The 19,555-nt window shown below is 43.9% G+C and overlaps 3 protein-coding genes across 3 annotated transcripts in view; 1 reads left to right on the top strand and 2 right to left on the bottom strand.

The window, feature by feature from the left end:
• Nucleotides 1–2,113: 2,113 nt before the first annotated feature.
• On the bottom strand, nt 2,114–13,163 carry LOC106901456 (chromosome unknown open reading frame, human C12orf66). Its single transcript, XM_014964235.1, has 3 exons — nt 12,834–13,163; nt 10,452–10,740; nt 2,114–4,866 (listed from the first exon to the last, which is right to left on the bottom strand). Exons 1-3 carry the CDS (start codon nt 13,066–13,068, stop codon nt 4,050–4,052), a joined length of 1,341 nt encoding a protein of 446 aa, XP_014819721.1. The 5' UTR covers nt 13,069–13,163; the 3' UTR covers nt 2,114–4,049.
• A 1,699-nt stretch (nt 13,164–14,862) lies between these two features.
• RPL18A (ribosomal protein L18a) lies at nt 14,863–18,423 on the bottom strand. Its single transcript, XM_014964255.1, has 5 exons — nt 18,300–18,423; nt 17,706–17,885; nt 16,968–17,097; nt 15,332–15,441; nt 14,863–15,012 (listed from the first exon to the last, which is right to left on the bottom strand). The coding sequence occupies exons 1-5, from the start codon at nt 18,315–18,317 to the stop codon at nt 14,920–14,922; spliced, it is 531 nt and encodes a 176-aa protein (XP_014819741.1). The 5' UTR covers nt 18,318–18,423; the 3' UTR covers nt 14,863–14,919.
• A 969-nt stretch (nt 18,424–19,392) lies between these two features.
• The window catches only part of XPOT (exportin, tRNA), a 38,237-nt gene continuing 38,074 nt past the window's right edge, over nt 19,393–19,555 (top strand). Inside the window, exon 1 of the mRNA XM_014964085.1 lies at nt 19,393–19,474. The gene's annotated coding sequence lies outside the window, so the exon portion shown is untranslated. The remainder of the gene's footprint in view (nt 19,475–19,555) is intronic.

Below are 19,555 nucleotides of genomic sequence, written 5' to 3'. Positions count from 1 at the left end.
TACCAAAGTTTCAGCCAAGCTAGTCAGTTTAGTGCCAGCCCTTCTGGAAGCAATCGCAGAGCCACCCACGAGCCCAGGACCAGCCATGCCGTGCCACACTCTTCCTACTGCAAGATGAGGGGCAGATTGCTGATTTTTTTTTTAAGCAAAGCATGGTTACGAGAAGGTGAGGACCCAGTGCAGTAAAAGGCAGCAGGTATCCGAGACACATACACAAGAAATCCTCAGATAACTGATATCAAACAAAGAACAACCACTAGAATGATCACAAGTGTCTCGAAAGACCCATATATGGACCAGAGCAATAATTAACTGGGAGATAAAATAATTTCCACTTATAGTGAAGACTTTTTTTTTTTTTAATAAGTGAATTAGATAAACACTGAGTGTTAGTAGTCAAATAAATATCAAGAATTTACGTTGCTTTTAGATCATTAAAACCTGACTATAGATGTGCATTATGCATATAGTGCAGTCCTTTGCCACACAATACAAAATATATTAGTAGTTTCCATTCCCTGTGTTGTCTTCATGCACAGAGGGGGGAAAAGGAAAGATGTTTTATTCAAGGAAAAAACCTGAACACTGCATGTGAAAGAAAACAGCTTACAAGACATAAATATAAAATATGTAAGAGATCTGAGAATACATTTGCCGTCAAATTCACATTCCAGGCAAAGGATACTAAATTAAATGTTCTGCCAAAATCCTCATGGACTCAAGTAAGTGATGAGGTATATGAAATCTGCTACAGATAAGCTTCCACACTGCTATTCTAAGCAATCTGAGTGGTACCAAGAATATCAAATCTCAGTACCTGTTTTAAAAACTCTAATGTGTGTCTGGAAGCAGTGGCTTTCATTATGTTACCATAAACATCTCTACACCTTGCATTTAAAGCAGTCATTTATACAAGACTCTTAAAGTACATTAGTACATTCAATCTTGCTTAGCTAAATGGGTGGAGAGAAGCTGGCAGGTGGGATATCACCCAGCTCAGCAAAAAGTGCAGCTTTCCTCCAGTTCTTACAGTAAAGAGACTGATCAATCTTTCCACTACTGAAGTTAGTATGGAATATTTTTTTTCCAGTTACTGAGTTTCTAGTCATCTTTACTTGCTCCACAGACATGTTCCCACCAACCCCCTTAATTATGCAGGTTTTCATTACTGGCCTAGGCAATTTTACATCGTAGATAACTCCAGTCTCCCCATTACCTCATGTGTCGTTTAAAACAAACTCATCAAAGCACCAAACTGTGCCGTAACTGCACAGGGCTAACAAATCTATAAATATTCATTCATCACACATACTCACACCCACACACACACTTTGTTTTTGGTCAAAGCACTCTGCAAAACTATTTGCTATTGATTCTAGTGGTTACTGCTCTTCAGCTTCACCCCTGCAGTTTCCATCCAAGCCACTTCCTACGGCCTGGATTTTCTGCTCCCCACCTTATAATTAATTTAAGGCTGAGATCTTAAAATGAAAGCCCCACAGACAGGACTCTGAAACCCAGAGACAGCTCCACAAAAGTGTCTCTCTCCTCTCCCACCATCTGTCTGACATCTCTTTCATTTCCTCCCTTCTCACTCCACTCCACTAGAGCACTGGTTATGGCTCTCTTCAGTTCTTCATCAACCTAAATATTCAGAAATTCTTACCCGTGAGTCAGATGGCTCCTCTGGCCTCTTCCCTGAGATCCTTTGAAGAAAACTGCAGCAAACCACCCCAGCACTGATAAGGGGTAAAGCAAGTTTCACCCGCTTCTGCCCAGAAACATGACCAAGCATCCCATCCGCATTCCCAGAGCCCACGCTTGCCAAAAACCATGGCAGGAGCATGAAGTGAACCACCAGGTCTGTTGAACAGTTGCCTCCTTTTTCCTTTCCCCATAAAAACCACTGGGGACAGCCTCCAGCCACTTCAACAACTGGTAAAAACCACTGTTCTCCAAAAGTCAGGAGATTTCTCTTTCACCTCTTCTAATGTGACCTCAGCAACTCAGAAATAAGCAAGGAGGAGTCTGTATCGCACACGCTCTCTTCCCTGGTCTCCTCACCCCTTTCCCACAGAGAGCTAATGAGAGGGAAATATTGCAGAGGCAGACAGAATTTGTACACCACTTTATTACACTGCTGAAGACTGGGAATCAGTTCTGGCGACAGCCTCTTTTCTGTTACTCAGGCTGAGGAAGTCAGTAGTACAACGTCATTACAAGGTCACTGGCCCACAGAGGGGGCACACAAACTCTCTCAATGCTGCCATGTGCAACTTTGTCCTGTTAAAAGGGCAATTCAAGCCACAGAGCCTAACACTGTTACAACCAGGTGCCATCCAGTTGCTGGTATATTTGCAACTCCTGTTATTTTCCAAGGGCAAAGAGCAGATTCTAAACTTTTGCGAGTGACACTGCAGTCAGAATAAGATCTTAGGTGAAAGGCAGTAGCGCAGATATTCACAACAGACTAACATCAAATTATAGCAAAGCACGGAAGGCTCTATTTGGCACAAAGTGGCAAGTCAAGGCTTACATTTTGAGAACAGAACATGCTTACGTGGTTGTAAAGAAATCAGTACTTGCAGCAAGGGGCAGGACAAGTTACCATAATCTTTTGGGGGAGAGAAAGGGAATCAGTAAAAGCCGTATCTGCAATGGTATCTTTTCTATTGCAGTCTTCACAGAAATCAGCATTTTAACTTAAACTCCCTTTTAAAACAAACCTGATTATGTTATACCCTACTCAGTGTCAACTAAGGATCTAACTCTACTACGCTTACGTACATCATAGAGCAGATCCATACCAGTCCTCCTGAATTCCCATGAAAGCGCTTGCACAACTGCATAGCCAACTATCAGAAGAATCATGCAATATAAGGCTACAGGTACAGCCAAATTAAGCCTTTTATTGTATTTGGAAATATTGATTTCCAAAATAAAGCACTTTCAGGGTAAGTAGAAAACATACTTTTTCCAAACCTGAAGCCTAGAAGTAAGTGGTGAAATAGACATTTTAGAATGAGGTAAACATGCTGCATAGACTAGATATTTAAATCCGAATTCCAAAAGTGATTTGGCTTAATTGTGAAATTATTTGAAACTGAACAGAAAGAAAAAAACTATATACTTATAAAAAAACCTGAAAACAAATCCAGGCTGACCCTAACAGCAAATCTGAAAATAATTCATTTACAAAGGGGATTTCCTAGTGCCTTTTTTTTTTAAAAGATAGCCAAACAAAAGCACACTTCGAAAAGATTTCTGCTGCTTTTTCCATGGTGCTGTTCCTTCTAGAACACCTGCTCAGCCTCAGCTTGTCTCCTTCAGTTAATCTGAGCCAAGACTGGCACGTCACAACACTCCAGTGCATACTGGCCTTCCAGCCCATGCTGCAGCTTTTCCTGCCCCAGCCTGTGCTCTGGAGCAATGACAAAGCTTTATGGCAGAATAGAGACTAGTGCTTAACAAAGAGCATCAGAGATCTCAATTATAATTTTAAACCATTTGAAAACTAAATTATAATTAACAATAGCGCCTTTTGTGATTCTCGTATTTTTATTTAAAATGTGTCCTTGCAGGTTCGCTTTTTTTTTTTAATATTTGTATCAGTGTTTAGTTCCCAGAAATCATTCCTGTCAGGAAACAGTTTTCTGAAAAGATAGTATCTTCCATCCTCATCACATTTTCAATAAACTCTGCAGAAGACAGTAAATGATCAGACTAAGATAAAGTGCATATATTCCTTTCTGATACAGGCAACAAAATTGTGGACTGAAAAAAATAAATCATACTGAAAATTCAAAACCACACCAAAAAAATCCTACTGTGGCCATTTAGCAGCCCACAATTAAGTTGTCCCACTGAGTACTGCCCAAAAATACTTTTCAAGTGTCAGTTAGCTTAAAAAAAAAAAGGAATTTATAACATTAAAAATAAGGGTTCCTTTTTAATTAGACTCTGAAAATCAGGAATTTATGTAATACTTGAAAGCTACAGCTCCCCCAAGGCTGACATACTGCCTTGACAACTTATAAGTAGTTTGCATTTTACCCTTTGGATCCAGGTTTCAAGCTTGCAAAAGCTTTGGAGTTCTTAAGGGAATGTGAAATTTCATTGAGAAAAGAAATAAAATGGTAGTCCCTTTCTGACTTCTTGGACTCAAAAATAACTACAATAGTAAAGTGAGGTTCGGGGCGAGTCAGAAAGTATGTGCTTTGGACTTTGTCGTCGTAGAAGTGAACAACCTTCTCCAAACTGTTGAGGTCAGAGGTTCTATCAGTCATAATCATGATTACATTGGGCCAGTGCATAACGGGTCTGTCGCTGGGCAGAGACACCACTGCAGGGTACTGATCCACTCCTTTGGGGGCTTCCCTGTAAGAATGGGGGTGATGATAACCATGTCCCTGAAAACTCTCTGATCCACGATTGTCAAAAATTAAGGAAACGTTGACGGCATCATACTTCCGGATGAAGCTGGAAATTTTCCCAAAGTAATCAGGATTTGTTTTAGCAGTCAAAGTTTTCATTTCAGATGCTGTTGTTTGTCGACTAAGGGCCTCGTGGAAGTAAAAGCTAAACTTTGCAAGGAGAATGTTTTTGAGCTTCATCAGCCAGAGGAAGAGGTGTGGAGGTTGTACAGCCTTCTGAGACTGCCCTCCAAAGAGATGTTTCTTGGTCTCTCGCTGTTTTTCAAATATTTGGCCCCAAGTCTGTAGTTTTGTATGAGCACTGTGCAAGTTGACCAGGGATGGAAGGAACTTCCACTCTGAGATCTGAGCCTGAGCCTTTAAGAGATGTGCAAGGACATCTACTTCCAGCTGGAAACTGCTTTCAAGAGGACTGAGGATTGGATGATGAAATCTAGAAAACATAACGTTAGTCAAGACATGAGAACTGCTGTACACAACAGTGAAATAATAACATAGTATTTGTCAGTTCACAGACAGAAGACCAAACATCAGAGTAAAGTATAAACAACAAAAAAAAATCTTGTTAATTTTAAAAACAATTCTTTTAACATAAATAGGGCAAATATTTTAATGAACATAGAGCACTTCCCATTTGACAAAACCACCTGCCAGACATTTCTCTATCAAAGCAAGGGAGTGATATTTGATCAGTTCAAGAAGAATCACTGTTTATCTTGACCTATGAACTACAGTAACACCATTTCTCTTTAAATTCAGATGGTTTTGCTCCAATTTAAAATCTCTTCTGGTGGTAAAATATGTCTTGATAGTCCTGGAATAGCAGTAAAACATTAAAATAAATCAAAGGAATTATGCTAGAAACTTGCTGTTTGTACAGGGAAGCTAGAAGCTATGAGGGAGCCAAGCTGAGCTTTTTTATTTTTTAATTCACAATAAAATTGTGATGGAAAATTAGTCAGTAGAACCATGATTAACTGTATTTACCAATGAACCAGGTTTCAAACTTCAAATTTTGGTGTAGTAAAAGCAATTTGACAGGATTTCATCATTATCACAATGAAAACACTGTAACAAACAATTTCTCTCTCACTAAAAATTCAGATCAAGATCAGCTCTCAATTTAACAGGTGTTTTAAAAAACCACAAAAACAAGCTACCTCATCTACCAAGTAGAAGTGCCACTGCATACCTTATTCACAAGAGTGATCCAAGTATTAGAGTAAATCTCTAAGACATGCAATTTTATAGATCCGGTCTATAGCTTTCTCGTTTTATTTTTTTCTAAACATCAAGAAAAAAGAAGGCAGATCCAGCCTACCTCTCTTCCCTTCATACTCAAATTACTTGTAAAATTATAGCATCATCATCGATAAATACATACTTAATTCAAACTGTGCAAAACTGTTCCAGTTACAGAAGCTAAATACTTAACTTTAGAAAGTACAATGAGTCTTCAGCAAAGACAGAAGTGACCTTTTTAATAAACGTGTTCTCTAATAGGCATTTAGAACTCTTAAGGAGGTCCTCAACAAAGAATAACCAATAGTTCAGAGCAAGACTTGATGAGGTTTCCACTTAAGTAAAGAACAATTTATCCCCTCACTTCAGAAATTCAGAAAAATACCCTGGGTCTTGTTATTTACTTTAAAACAAAGAATACTTCCAACCTTTAGCAGCTCATGTAGTCTTTCACTTTGTCTGAACGTTTCTAGCCTCAGCTTTCAGGGTACAGTACATACAATCAATTTTGGAAATACTTGGTTCAAAATCAAAGCTTTTAATTTTGTTGTGGACCAGAAGAGAGAATGAGAATTTTAAGCTTGTCATCCCCTCTCCCTTCACTATTTTTTCTTTGACTTTCCATCAAGCTCCTGCCAAAATATTCATTCTTAGGCTTGTGAAAATTGTCTGACAATTTTAGCACTATTTTTAAGTATCTCCTTTTTTTGACAGCCACAATACATAGAATCATTCAGGTTGGAAAAGACCCTTGGGATGATTGAGTCCAATCATCAACCCTACTCTACGAAGTTCTCCCCTATACCATATCCCCCAACACCGCATATAAAGGACTCTTAAACACATTCAGGGATGGTGACTCAACCACCTCCCTGGGCAGCCTATTCCAGTGTCTGACCACTCTTTCTGTGAAGAATTGTTTCTTGATGTCCAGTCTAAACCTACCCTGTTGCAGCTTGAAGCCATTCCCTCTCATTCTATCGCTAACTGCCTGTGAGAACCAGGTACCAACCTCTCTACAGTGTCCTTTCAAGTAGTTGTAGAGAGTGGTGAGGTCTCCCCTCAGCCTCCTCATCCTCAAACCAAACAGTCCCATCTCCCTCAGTCGCTCTTCACAATATTTATGCTTCAAGCCCTTCACCAGCTTTGTTGCCCTCCTCTGCACTCACTCCAGCACCTCGATATCTCTCTTGTATTGAGGTGCCCAAAACTGGACACAACACTCAAGGTGTGGTCCCACCAGTGCTGGTCACACTATTTCTAAGGCTCATATTCAGCCGCTTCTCAATTAGAATCCCCAGGTCCTTTTCTGCCAGGCAGCTTTCCCAAGCCTGGAGCGATGCACGGGGTTGTTGTGGCCCAAGTGCAGCACCTGGCACTTGGCCTTGTTGAAGCTCATACCGTTAACATTGGCCCATTGATCCAATCTATCCAAGTCTCTCTGTAGAGCCTCCCTATCCTCATGCAGACCAACACTCACGCTTAACTTGTGAACTTACTGATGATACACTATGTCCTTATCAAGCTCATCGATAAAGCTGTTAAACAGAAATGGTCCCAACACTAAGCCCCAAGGAACACCACTTGTGACTGGCCGAACGGAAAAGATATCTTGAAAGAATTTGCTATTAAGATGCAAATCCAAATTTATTTGAAGGAAGTGAAATGCTGAACATCATAAATCAGTTGATGCCCCATGTTCTGCAAACAGGCTAGGTTGGGTGACCAGCCACCTTCTGTACACAGTACACGTCAGCAACCATCATGTCCACCTGCTACAGTAGAGACACAGTGATTACTGGCTACTTTGGTGTGCTGAGAAGTCCAGAGCATATTTACATTTCTTTGAACAAACAAGAATCAATTAAAACCAATATTCTGCTAATAGTCAACATAATGTATTTCCAATGGTTTTAGTATTCAGCAGAAAAAGTTTTGTTGACATGTATTAGATGGGGGATAAAAATCATTATACAACACTATTTGTTCCAGATAGTCCCATCAAGTGCACACTTAGCACAGTGGCTTCAACACACCTGCAGTCAGACCCAGAAGGTTACTTTTCAACCCTAAAAGCAATTAAAAGATTCACACTAATGCAGCCCTACCAAGTCTCCTGGATTAACAATATGATGTATGGCTTCCCAGTTCTATTTTGCTTCATGGCTCATAGCTATTTTCATGTTTCACTGCACAGCAGGATTTGCTAAACTGTTTTAATCCAAAAATACACACATCAGCTGAGAAGCTTGATATGGTTTCAGAGTAGACTAACAGGTTATGTACTCAGTATATCTGCTGCAATTAACTTTCATAACACAGAAGCATCTGACTGAGCTCAGCAACACCTAAGCCAGACAGATTTTTACAATATTTCAATAAGCCAGAGGGTTAAGAACTTGAAAATACATTGGAAATATGATTTTTTTCCCTAATCATTCTCAAAAGCAGAGGGATACTATAATTTTGTTTTGCAGACTATGAAGAAGCCTCATTCTTCTACAATTTTTATTTCCTTCCATAGTTCCTGCATATATGCGTGCATTTACAAAATGCTGATAAATGAAAAGCATTTAATGCTAAAAATAATTACATCAAAATAGGTTTACTATTTACTTATTCAATTTATTCTAAGCTTTTAAAGGATCCTGCTTCTGATGCTGTTTTAATGATTTCATTTAAGTTCCCGACCAAACTAACAGTTAAAAAATTTAGGAAAGGTTACTTCAGCTGTATTCCACAGGAAAACAAAACATCAGAAAAATATCTAGCATTGGCTGTATACAAGTAAGCAATAAGTAGTAACAAAATAGCTTTAAACTGTTCAAGAGTTAATGATTTTTCAGATACTGACAATATGACTTTACTGTTGACAGGCAATTAATTCTGTCACTCTTTTACCAGCAAGCAGTTGTTTGCTCTACATTATCTGATCAGCTATTTTTAGATGTAAAGGAAAGAAACCAAGACCAGAACCTATCTACAGAATGGATACCCTGTCTGACCTTAGCAAAGTTGGCTGAAATAATGGCACACATCCTCCACTGCAAGTGAAGAATATATTCACAGAGGGAAGAGACTGGGTAAGGACAAGTTTAATTGACCTTTCGCCCAAGAGGGACAATAGACTGTAAACGAGAAATGCCTTCCAGCTAGCACACATCAATGTAACAGCCCCCAGAAACTGGTCAGACATACGAAGAAACTAAAGGAAGGACTAAAAGTTACTATTATCCCCACTTTTTTCAGAAATATTCAGTACATGGCTAGGGAGTACTACACAGCAGCTGCTGAACTACCTCTAGCATCATCTCAGAACATTTTTATCTTAGAAATCGCTCATTAACCCAAAGCAAGGTCATCAGTATTTTTCCCAGGGAGATACTGCTTATTTTTTTAAAAGAGGTTATAATAATGCCTTAGAAGTACTGAAATTTACTTAAATAGCATAGTAAAACACTTCATATATAACAGTCTTCAGTCACTTTGTCAAAGAATCAGTTTTGATTTCCAGATTTTTAACAGTGCTGTTGATTATGCGCATGCCCAGAGCAGATGGTGATGGTTAGCGTACCACATAAACCAACTTTGCAAAAAAAGAAAATTTACCTCACTTCAGTATTTATTGCTCCAAGGAAAAAATACGTAAGTTTCATTTTTCATCACACTGACAGCCCTGAGATTGTAAGGGTTCACAAACAAAGAATTAAAAAAAAAAAATCACTAGTAAAAGTCACATAGACTAGTTCTGATTTTCAAATAGCAAAATTATGTAGCAATTTGTGTAACTTATTCCTAAAAAGAATAAGGGAGTTGGCTACAGTGCTTAGATTTGGAATGTCAGAAAGCAGCACTGAATTATTTTGATTTTTCCTAATGTACACTTTAAAATCCTACCTGAAAAAAATAAGACCTCAGAACATTCTCCCCAAATGTCTTAGACATCATTTCACTAACAGATTTTTAAAAATTCAACTACGTTTGAAAGTTAACTTTCTACAATGGCTATCTTTTTTCTTTTTTTTAAGGAAAACAAGAAAAAAAAAAAGAGCTAGAATTTGAGTCTGTTGACAAGCATTAAAAAATTCTCTTTTTTAAACTACCATCACTTTCAAGGCTCGTGTGTTATATGTGAAACACCTATCCCACAGTCATTTACAAACATCCTGGGATTCTTGTAACTGGAACTATTTCAAGAAACCATAACGGCAAGGACCAAAGACTCAGAGGTGCTCCTTCTACTGGCTCCAATACCTCTCAAGAGAAGTGGTAACAGGGCACCGTGAAACCCTGCTAGGTAGACCAGATAGCCATGGTGTAGCTTTTAGAATTAAGCAGATGTATATTCTAGTCTAAAAATAAAACTGTCACACAAATATCTGTTTTATTTACATATCAATTTTACTGAAGTCCATACGGAATTAAGTCGTTTCTTCTCGACTACCAATGAAAAAGCGCAACAAGTTTTGCACCTTCTATAAGGAAAATGGCTCTTCCTCTCTGCTGAATATGAACATGCTGAGTATTAATTAAGGAAAAGGGAAGATGGCTCCTAGAAAATGATGAGTAGAAACACTTGCCCTTTTTTTATTTTTCTTCTCACATTTTGAGACTTCATGCATGCCGCTGACCTACACTGACTTCATGCATGAATTCATCCAAGGGGCCGGGCTGCTCAGCAAAGGACAGTAAAGTCTTTAAGCTTGCTTTGAACCTCAACATCGTTTGTTACAGATCATATGTCTGAGTACTTACTGCCAGCAAATAAACACTGACCTTGAGCTGTATTTCTTTAAGATGGATTCCAAAATGTTTACCAGTTCCTCAGAGTTAATGAACTTTTGGGTGCTGAGCGTGTACATTTTTTCATAGAAGTCAGCAATTTCCATCCGAGCCTGAACAAAAAAACAGAGCTGTTCAGACAGGTGAGAAAGCAGCTCTTCCAAGTGAGGAGCTGTTCCTCCTAGTGCATTGCGACCCGTCGCCACCACCTTCTTCAGCTCATTATGCAGAGATGTGTAGATGGTTCGGATGGAGTCCTTTCGGCTGAAGAATGACTGACCACCTGTTTAGATAAATATGGAGGTATTACCAAAATCCAGGGATAGCAAAGATAGACAGCAATACTGGAAAACTGTATATAACCACGCTTGGTTTTCCCTAGGTGTTTTTAAGTGTTGTTTGATTGCAGTATTCTTTAAAATCAAGAAACAAACTTCAGTGTATTATTCTGCAAGTAACAGAATTACACATAGGATATACTCAGAAACACTTCATGTAACTTCATGCAAGTTACACTTGTCCAAATTCCTGTCTCAGCAGCCAGTGACTGCTGCAAAACTTCAGCTCTCTCACATCTACCTCAGTTATGGCGTGACCTTTCAGAAAACAAGCATTCAGTTAAATTTGCTACTATGATACATGACCTGGAAATACTGTTATCTGTGGAAGTCAGAAGAATCAAGTCATGAAATTTTAATAGGCTCCACTGCTATTAATAACTCTACATCTTTTCAAGAGAATTCCCCTAACAATACCTTTTCAATCATAAAGCACTCAAATTTGCAAAGCAATCATGTGCCATTTTTTGTGTACAAATCAAATGTTTCAAGTCCCTACACAATTTTAATATAAACCAGAATTCAAAAGGAAAGCAATCATAGTTTATCTCAGTGAGACCACAGTGCAGGTTAATCCACAACTAAACCTAAGGGGAATGAGGGGAGGAAAGTCAGTACTCCTCTCTACCTGCACAACACTATGAGGAATTTAAAAAAGAAAAAAAGACAAAAGTAGTGGATCAAGGTAAAAGATATTTAACTTTGACGCTATCAAAAGACTGCACAAAGGTGTATAATTTCTTAATTTCTATTTACAGATGGCCTTATGGGCTGCTTTGGCACTCAAGAGCTGCAGTGGCAAAAGGACCACAGGGACTGAATCTGCGGAGCTTTTAAAGAGATTCCAAATTTAGGTTAAACTTTGAAACTGCTTATAAATTTTGCAATGGTGGATACTCCTTCACACATCAATTTTATACATATAACATTCAAAAGCGACCTGAGTAATTTGTGGCAGAAAGGCAGAGAATTGGTTATCGCAGTGAAACAGCTACCTTCCTAAGGCAAGAGTTGCCCCCACGTGATGAGCAGCATGAAGAATCCTCTATCGTTGCTGTTCATTAAATATATAAACAAACAAAACTTTGTCCTTTCTGTTGTCAATTTTGTCCTTTCTGCAAGCACCAATTTCCCTTTTTAAAGTCAGCCTTATAGACAGCTTTGTCTGTAAAGATTTTATTATAAAATAGTTCCAAGTCACTGCTTTAACACCAAAGCAGAATTTTCTTGATGCTTTACTGTATTACACGTCAGACTCATATCCCCTGACCATTTTCCATGCCAGTCTGAAGTTCAAAGAGAAAATAAGCAGCTTTGCCCAGAGGGCAACATGATGACAGCTCATCCTGTGCCGGTTTGGGATTTTTTTCTATTCACGTACTGAGAGAGCAAGAAGTGGCTGAGACTGTGGCCAAAACTTCCTGAGATCCTGCAGAGTCTGCATGAACAACTTTCAGGAGGCTCTCTCCAGCCCAGAGTACTTACACATGTACTTAACACATATGCAGCTCTAACGTTAATGTTAGGCCCTGGAACTGTGACGTGAAAAAGCTTTAACCCTTTGGTTACCTCACTGGGCTCACCTTTAGCAGAAGCTCAGCCAGAGCATCCCAGCACAGAAATGCTTCTGGCTAAACCTTGGGAACGGGGGGCAGGCAGCCCACCAGCCAATAAAGGGGTGCACCGATTTGCACAGCTACTGCGCGGCACCTGCTCTCTCATTTACTCTGTAGGGGCGGCCCGAGCGGCACCGCCGGTTTCTCAGTGTGCCCACGGCCCCTTGCAGCCCCAGCACCTGCGTTTCAGGGCGGGCAGACACGTAGCCTACCGGGGCCGGGGTCCTCAGGCACCTCGCACTGTGTAACTACGGGGCGATAGATCACCTCACAGGGCTGCGGCGGCCGCCCGTTCCCTGCCGCGCTGCCGACACCCAGGGCAGCCCAGGAGGGGCCCGGGAGAGTTGCACCCCCCGGCAGCGATCGCGGGGGTGAGGGGGGCGCGAGGGAGCGGAGAGGGATCGGGGGGATCCGCGAGGTACCTAGCTTTTGGCCCAGGAAGGTCATGCTGTGGTAGGCCTTCTCGGCGGCGGCCAGGTGGGCCAGCCCGGCCAGCAGGGCCAGCCAGCTGGCCCCCGCGCTCTTGTTGGCCTCCCGCTCCTTCTCCACGTTGTCCTTGGCCTTGTCATAGGAGAAGATGCCCAGGTGAGAGAAGAAGGTCTCCAGCACGGCCTGCTCCACTGGCACCGGCGCCCCCAGGGGGATCGACTCCCCCATCCCGCCCGGCGCCGCCGCCGCCGCCGCCTCCGCAACGGCCGTTACTTCCGGGTCCGGCGCCGCGGCCGCGTGAGGGAAGGAGCTCGCGCCGCCTCCCCAACACGCGCGCCTGCCCTGGTCACGTGACAAGGGAGGCGGAAGCTGCCCCGGCGTCACGTGGCGGGGGGTAGTGGCCTCGCGCCGCCGGTTTAACGGCCGGGCGGGTGCGGTGCGCGGGAGGCGTGCGGCCTGGTGAGGAGGGCTCCGTCTGGCAGTGCGGTGAGCTGTGGGGCGGCACGGCGGCACCGCCGCACAACCGGGACGGATGAGGAACTTAAATCTGAAGCCCGTTTTCGTGCTAAATTGTGCTTTTACTTTAAAGGTTCCAAAATACAAGGTCTCGCTCCCACCCCTTGGGAATCCCGTGGGATCCTCCAAGTTTTCCAAGCATTTTGTGTTTATAGTTTCTCCTTCCATGCAGCTGGGAGATGGTGACTTGCCTGTGCAAACCTCATGAGGCTCAACCAGGGCAATCCCAAGCACACACTCAGGCTGGGAGGAGGATGGACTGAGAGCAGCCCTGAGGAGAAGGACTTGGGGGTGTCGGTGGATGAGAAGCTCGACATGAACCAGCAACATGGGCTCACAGCCCGGAAAGCCAACCACACTGAAAGCATGGCCAGCAGGTTGAGGGAGGTGATTTTCCCCTTCTACTTTGCTCTCCTGAGACCCCACCTGGAGCACTGCATCCAGCACTGGAGCCCATAATGTAAGGATCAGGAAGGAAATTCTTTACTGTGGGGGTGGTGAGACACTGAAACAGGTCACCCAGGGAAGTTGTAGATGCCCCATCCCTGGAGTGTTTAAGTCCAGGGCTTTGAGCAACCTGGTCTAGTGGGATGTGGCTTGGAACTCAATGATCTTTAAGGTTCCTTCCAACTCTAACCATTCTATGCTTCTATGAAGTTAATCCCCTTTTTTTCAGATCATGTTTTACACAGACCAGCTCCCTGAGCTGATTCACTGCGGAGGCAGCAAGGAGTGGCACAGAGCTGAGCCCCAGGGGCACAAGGCCATGGAAGTGGGGCTGCTACAGCAGCACCAACTGGTCCCACTCCTGCAGAACAGCTGCCTGCCTTGCACTGAGCAAGGATCTCACTTTAAATCAACAGGCAGCTCCACACCTGGCTGAGTTGCAGCTCTACAGGGACCCTAAAACTACAACATTCTGCTTCCTCTCAGGACAGCATTTGCCTGCACTCTACTCACAACTCTATGGTTTTACACTGACATCTAGACAAAACACAGCATCAGTTCTCTAACCCTGGGCAGAACCCATACACTAATTAAACAAGCTGCCTACCTCTTGTCCAGGAAACACTCAAACCACACTGTAATTTCAAAAAAGGCATTGGACATAAAAAACACCTTAAGGTTAATGAAAAAGGCTGCTTCACACCTAAACTACAGAGTGTCTGCAACACAGTTTTTCACTGTGGCATTATGTTGTAGAGTAGAAAAAGCTGCCTTCTTCCTGAATTCAACTGTATTTACTTAGCATGCCTAAGGGACAAAATGAATGTAGGATTTTATTGCTGCTCGACAACAGACTTACTCTGACCTGGAAAGCTGGTTATTGAAATGTCAGTCTATTGATGAGATGTTTTGGTAATTTAAGTCAGCACCCGAAACATTCACCCATTTCCAGGCAATTATAGCTGTCAACAGTAGGCTGCCAATAGCTTACAGAAAATAAAGAGTAGCAATGGTAACTCCTACAAATCCAGGAGACAGTTTCCAAGAGACAACTGGGAGTCAAAGGTTCACATAAGACCTTTATTACAACACAGAGTTGATAGCACGTTTTCGTATTTAAAAGAAAGTATTTGGTCTCTTGGTGGTGAAACGTGGCTTGTGCTGGCGACGCAGAACTCTGTGTGGCAGAGGGAACTTGATTTTAGAATCCTGCAAGAAAAATACTTCTATGTTAATGGAGGTATCAGATGAAACACAGAAAATATTTGCAGTAAATACCTAAGCTATATTGAACTGCTAACTTATGTTTAGAGAAGTAATGCGTCCACAGATTAGATATGAGTATAGGAGCTAACAGACGCCTTAGTTTTGGACTTCTTTTTGAAAGAACTGTGAACCTCTGCATGCAGGTTTGGTTCCCTCCCTATTTTTGCCTGCAAAGCAAACCTGTACCAGACAAGAGAGCTCCCCCCTTCCAGTCCAGTGTGAGACTGGGACCCACCAGGCTCTGCAGCGCTACTTCACTTACATGGAACTGCTTGACTGCTGGTCTACGGCACTTGCTAGCAGCGATCTGCTCAACTTTCATGATCTGAATAGAGTGAGCACGGGCACGATGGCGGGCTCCCATATCACGGTCTGTAACAAGAGAATTCATTAAAGATAAATCTTAAAGACATTTTCAGTTCAAAAATCTTACTCCCATCTTTTCAGGCTAAGTTCATAGTACCATCTACAACTTTTGAAATTTCTGATCAACTCTACTTCATCACACGGGTTTTAGTATCTAAAGCAATGGCAGAAATATCACAGAGCCAACACGCAGCAGCAAGTTCTTTCTGGAACTCATAACCACACTCCTCCAAGAAAGTGCCATCTTATTTGTCTTGCCTGGTTTCAGGAAGCTAAAAATGTATGTAAGTAATCTACGAGGGACCACTTCAAGTGTTGCACAAGAAAGAAGTGATTCAGAATCAAGACTGAAATATGATTACTGGAAAGACACAAGAACTTCAAAAACAATTCCCTTCCAAAAGGAAGGTGCCAAATAAAGATAGGCTTTGAAATTATCTTTTCTTAAAATTGACAACTGATAGAAACATGAATCGATATTTAGCCCACACAATCAGGCTTTCAGAACAGGAGGAAGCCATCTGTACATGGACAACCTGAAAATTCCTCCTTGTGGCAGTGAAAATCACTGACTTAAAATCACAATGTCCATAGCTAGTTCCATGAGATACACCTGTTGAAATACTATTGTACTTACAATGTTTGCCATGAAGATCTAACATACCTATTAAAAACTTACTTGTAAAAAGTATTCTTGAACATAAAGTTATCAAAGTCAAATTAAGCACTTGGGTATCTTAAGCAGTCCTTCAGCAAGCTAATTAACAGGAATTATTTTAAGTTAATGTAGAACCTTAAATTTCACTTTCAACAGCACGTCAGCTTTTGAAAGGCGACAAGATACATTTAATATCTGCACACATTGCAAGAATATCATTATTAAGAACAATATTCTTTGGGTTTTTATGTGCATTCAGTAGAGTTTATAACACTGCTGGATTCAAGTATCAACATCAGCTACACAAATGGTCTGTACTTCACATAACAGACTGAAATCAGGACAGCCTTTAATGCTCCCTGAACTGAGGCAATGAGATCTTGGAGCAACACTGACATTTGTCTTTTTTCCCCTGTGTATTTTGTTTTGTTTTTTCACTTGCTCTCCAAAGGACAGGTGCTAGTATGTTCTACTGGATATCTGAAATATTCTCTCCACAGGAGCTGGAAAGATATACTCAATTATTTTAAACAAATAAATATAATGCAAAGAATATATACAGCACCTAAAAGGTGAAGAAACTCTCAGTCTGTATAGCAAAACTCATTCCTACAATCGTAGAAAGTGGCACCAAGATGAAGTGGGAAAATTTTCAGCTACAGTAACCCTATAAATAGTGGCAACGAATAAGATACCTCATAGTTCATACATAAACACCTGTGGACTTCTCCGGGAACTCTCCACTTCATTTTTCCAGTGTTTCAGTTATCTTATGGATCAAGTCAGCACACTTTATGCTGCTGCCCAGTTTGAGATTTAATTTTGTGCTTACATTCTGGTCCTACCATTTTATACCTCAGTTACATGTACTTACAGCACTGAGTGACAGCACCAGCCGTGGTCAAATCCCTGTACTCCCTGTACATGTTGTGAGTTCCGCTACGAGAATCATAGCGCAACCAGATGCCAAAGTTTTTTACCCGCAGAGGGGACTTCTCATACACCTGGAATTATACAAGAGTGAAAAAGCTGTTAGGGACAATATACCATCAGCATTTTTTAAGTTTACGAATGAATATTTTACAGCTCTAATGAAACCACTGTGCTAAGTTTTATTATCAAAACCAACTATTTGCTCTCTTTGATTCTGTGATTCCTTACACCAACACAGGTACATTCAAGTCTTGGTAATAGAGAGTTATGAGTTTTACTAATTCAGTGTGGAAAGAAAATACAAGACTTCAGCTCAAAAGAATGTCCTTCAAGCACCAAGATAGAAGAGTGTAAGGATACAAATATCTACTTTACAAGGATTACGAATGTCTAAAAGGCTCTTAAAATGCATATTCCACAATGAAGCAAGCTAAGAATCAGACAGCTGCACTACTAATGGAACAGTTCCTAGCTCAGAAGTACTGGTATTTAAGTTTTTTTTTTAGACAAATACTGCTACTTTGAGAAAAAATTGTCACTCAGTTTCACAGCAACTGTAGAATTTTAACCTCCTCATCAATAACAACACTTCACATAAATTCCTTCTACATATACCAGCTGCAATTCCTTTCACATCTCCCGCTTTTTTTTTTTTTTTTAAAGGTTTTTAATCTCGCACCTGGCCACAGTACACAATCTCTCCAGAAGACTTCTTCATCTTCTTCAGCTGAGAAACGAAGTACCAGAACCGGGACTTGGCCACAACATGGTTCGGAGCGAAGATCCGCATGCGGTAGAGAGGAGGGGTCGTGCATTTCGGCGTGGGGAGGCATCGCCCGACCACCTTGTACTCCCGCAGCTGGAGGAAGAGCAAAGACAGGCCGCCCGCAGCGTGAGCCCCTCCGCGCCAGCCTCATCTCGCCCCACTACAGGCCCACCCCGCGGAAGGCACCACGGCGAGAGCAAAGTAACTGGGGGGAAGGCGAAGAGAAAGCCCATCGGCCCAGGCGGATCGCCCCGCGGGCCCAGCTGTGCCGCCAGCCGACCACGGCCCCCACCCAGGGGCGGCGCGGCCTCCTCACGCGTCCTGCGGGAGCGGCGCCGCCGCCATGTTGGCCGCTCGCCTTTCTCAAGGCCTGGGCAGGGCCGCTGGGGCGCGGAGGCTGCTCTCCAGCACCGCGAGCCCACACCGCCGCCTGTCCAACAGTCGCCCCGGCCTCAGCCTCGAGTCCCGGTCCCGTCCGTGCCCCCCGCGTCCCCGGCCCTCACTCACGGTGCCCGACGCCTTCATGGTGCTGCCTCCTCCGCGGCCCGCAGAAAAGGAAAGGCCGCGTGCGCCGCCGCCTCACGTCACCCGCCCGCCGGCAGCCCCGCCCCCGGCCGGCCTCTTCGCCCATTGGCTGGGAGCAGAGCGCCATTGGAAGAGGCAGCCGTCAATCTCCGCCCGCGCCCGACGGCGCAGGGTTCCGGGCCGGCGGGGGCCGCGTGTCCGGCGGGCGGCGGTAGTTGCTCCTGCCCTGCGCACCGGAGCCGGCAGTGCCGTGGGCCGCTCTCCTCGTTACCGTGGCCGCGGACACTCGTGGTGTCGGTCGGAAGAACCCCGGCTGTGCGTGACCCCAGCCCCCGGCGGCCCCGCTGTCGTTGCTGCGGAGGACGTGGCAGGGAGGCCCCGGGAGGGGGCAGCCCGCACCGCTCTCCCCTCGGGGCAGCAGCCGGGCCTGGAGGGCTGCCGGGGGAACCCGTCTCACGCGTGGGAGACGGGATCTGGCAGCTACCGTGAGGTTGCGGCCGTGGGTCCCCCGGCACGCCCGGTTCGCTGGGATCCTCTTCACGGCTGCTCCCGAGCATCGGCGGGCCCGGAGCTCGGAGGGTTGTGCGGTAACGGCGAGCTCCGGTCCCGGGCCTCGTGTGCACCTCATGCCTTTGAAAACCCGACTTCCACGGGCACGAGATGTACGTGGTTTTGCCTTAAAAGCTACTGCAGCAGCCAGGCTACTGTAACGACTTTGTAAATCTTGTTATTGTCGTTATTTACATTTAGTCCGCTTTTTAAGTCTGATTCGACAGCCACGCACAACATATTGCAGAGCGATTTGCGGGAGAGCTCCGCGTCGCGTCTGCAGACGGAAGCTGGGCTCCCCCTCTCCCCACGGACAGAGCCACGGGCTTCCTGCGAGCCAGCGAGTGGCTGGCACCGCTGACGGAGCACGTTTCCCGATCTCGGAGGGAGTTTGGGGGCGGAACGGGCCAATCACGGTTTATTACATCGGCACCCCTAGTGTTAGAGGCGCGGAACCGGGGGCAGGCGGGCCGGGGGCGCCGTGCCCGGGGCGGTGCGGCGGAGACCACGCCCATGCGCCGCAGGGGGCGGGACTACGTCTCCCAGGGTGCCAAGGGGCTAGCCCGTCCCGGCGTGCCCCGCGCTGTCCGTCCGGTGGGAGAGCGGAGGTGAGCACGGCGGGCCGGGGCGAGCCGGGCCGGCGGGGCGGGGACCGCGGGGCAGGGCGGGGGCCCGAGGCCCGTGGGGCC

The sequence above is a fragment of the Calidris pugnax genome, unplaced genomic scaffold, assembly GCF_001431845.1.
Source record: "Calidris pugnax isolate Ruff unplaced genomic scaffold, ASM143184v1 scaffold44, whole genome shotgun sequence".
Taxonomy (NCBI): domain Eukaryota; kingdom Metazoa; phylum Chordata; class Aves; order Charadriiformes; family Scolopacidae; genus Calidris; species Calidris pugnax.
The sequence above is the reverse complement of the archived record's forward strand: the minus strand, read 5'-3'. Positions and strand labels throughout refer to the sequence as shown.

Bases quoted from the DNA above. Each gene is read 5' to 3' on its own strand.
- LOC106901456 (XM_014964235.1), bottom strand. From the start codon at position 13,068: ATGGGGGAGTCGATCCCCCTGGGGGCGCCGGTGCCAGTGGAGCAGGCC. The intron at 10,741-12,833 runs GTACCTCGCGGA...TTATCTAAACAG, and splicing joins CTTCCTGGGCCAAAAGCTAG to GTGGTCAGTCATTCTTCAGC. The intron at 4,867-10,451 runs GTCAGTGTTTAT...TATGTTTTCTAG, and splicing joins TTAAAGAAATACAGCTCAAG to ATTTCATCATCCAATCCTCA.
- RPL18A (XM_014964255.1), bottom strand. The intron at 17,098-17,705 runs GTGCGAGATTAA...GTATAATTCCAG, and splicing joins AGATTGTGTACTGTGGCCAG to GTGTATGAGAAGTCCCCTCT. The intron at 15,013-15,331 runs GTAAGTGAAGTA...TTTTTCTTGCAG, and splicing joins CAGCAGTCAAGCAGTTCCAT to GATTCTAAAATCAAGTTCCC.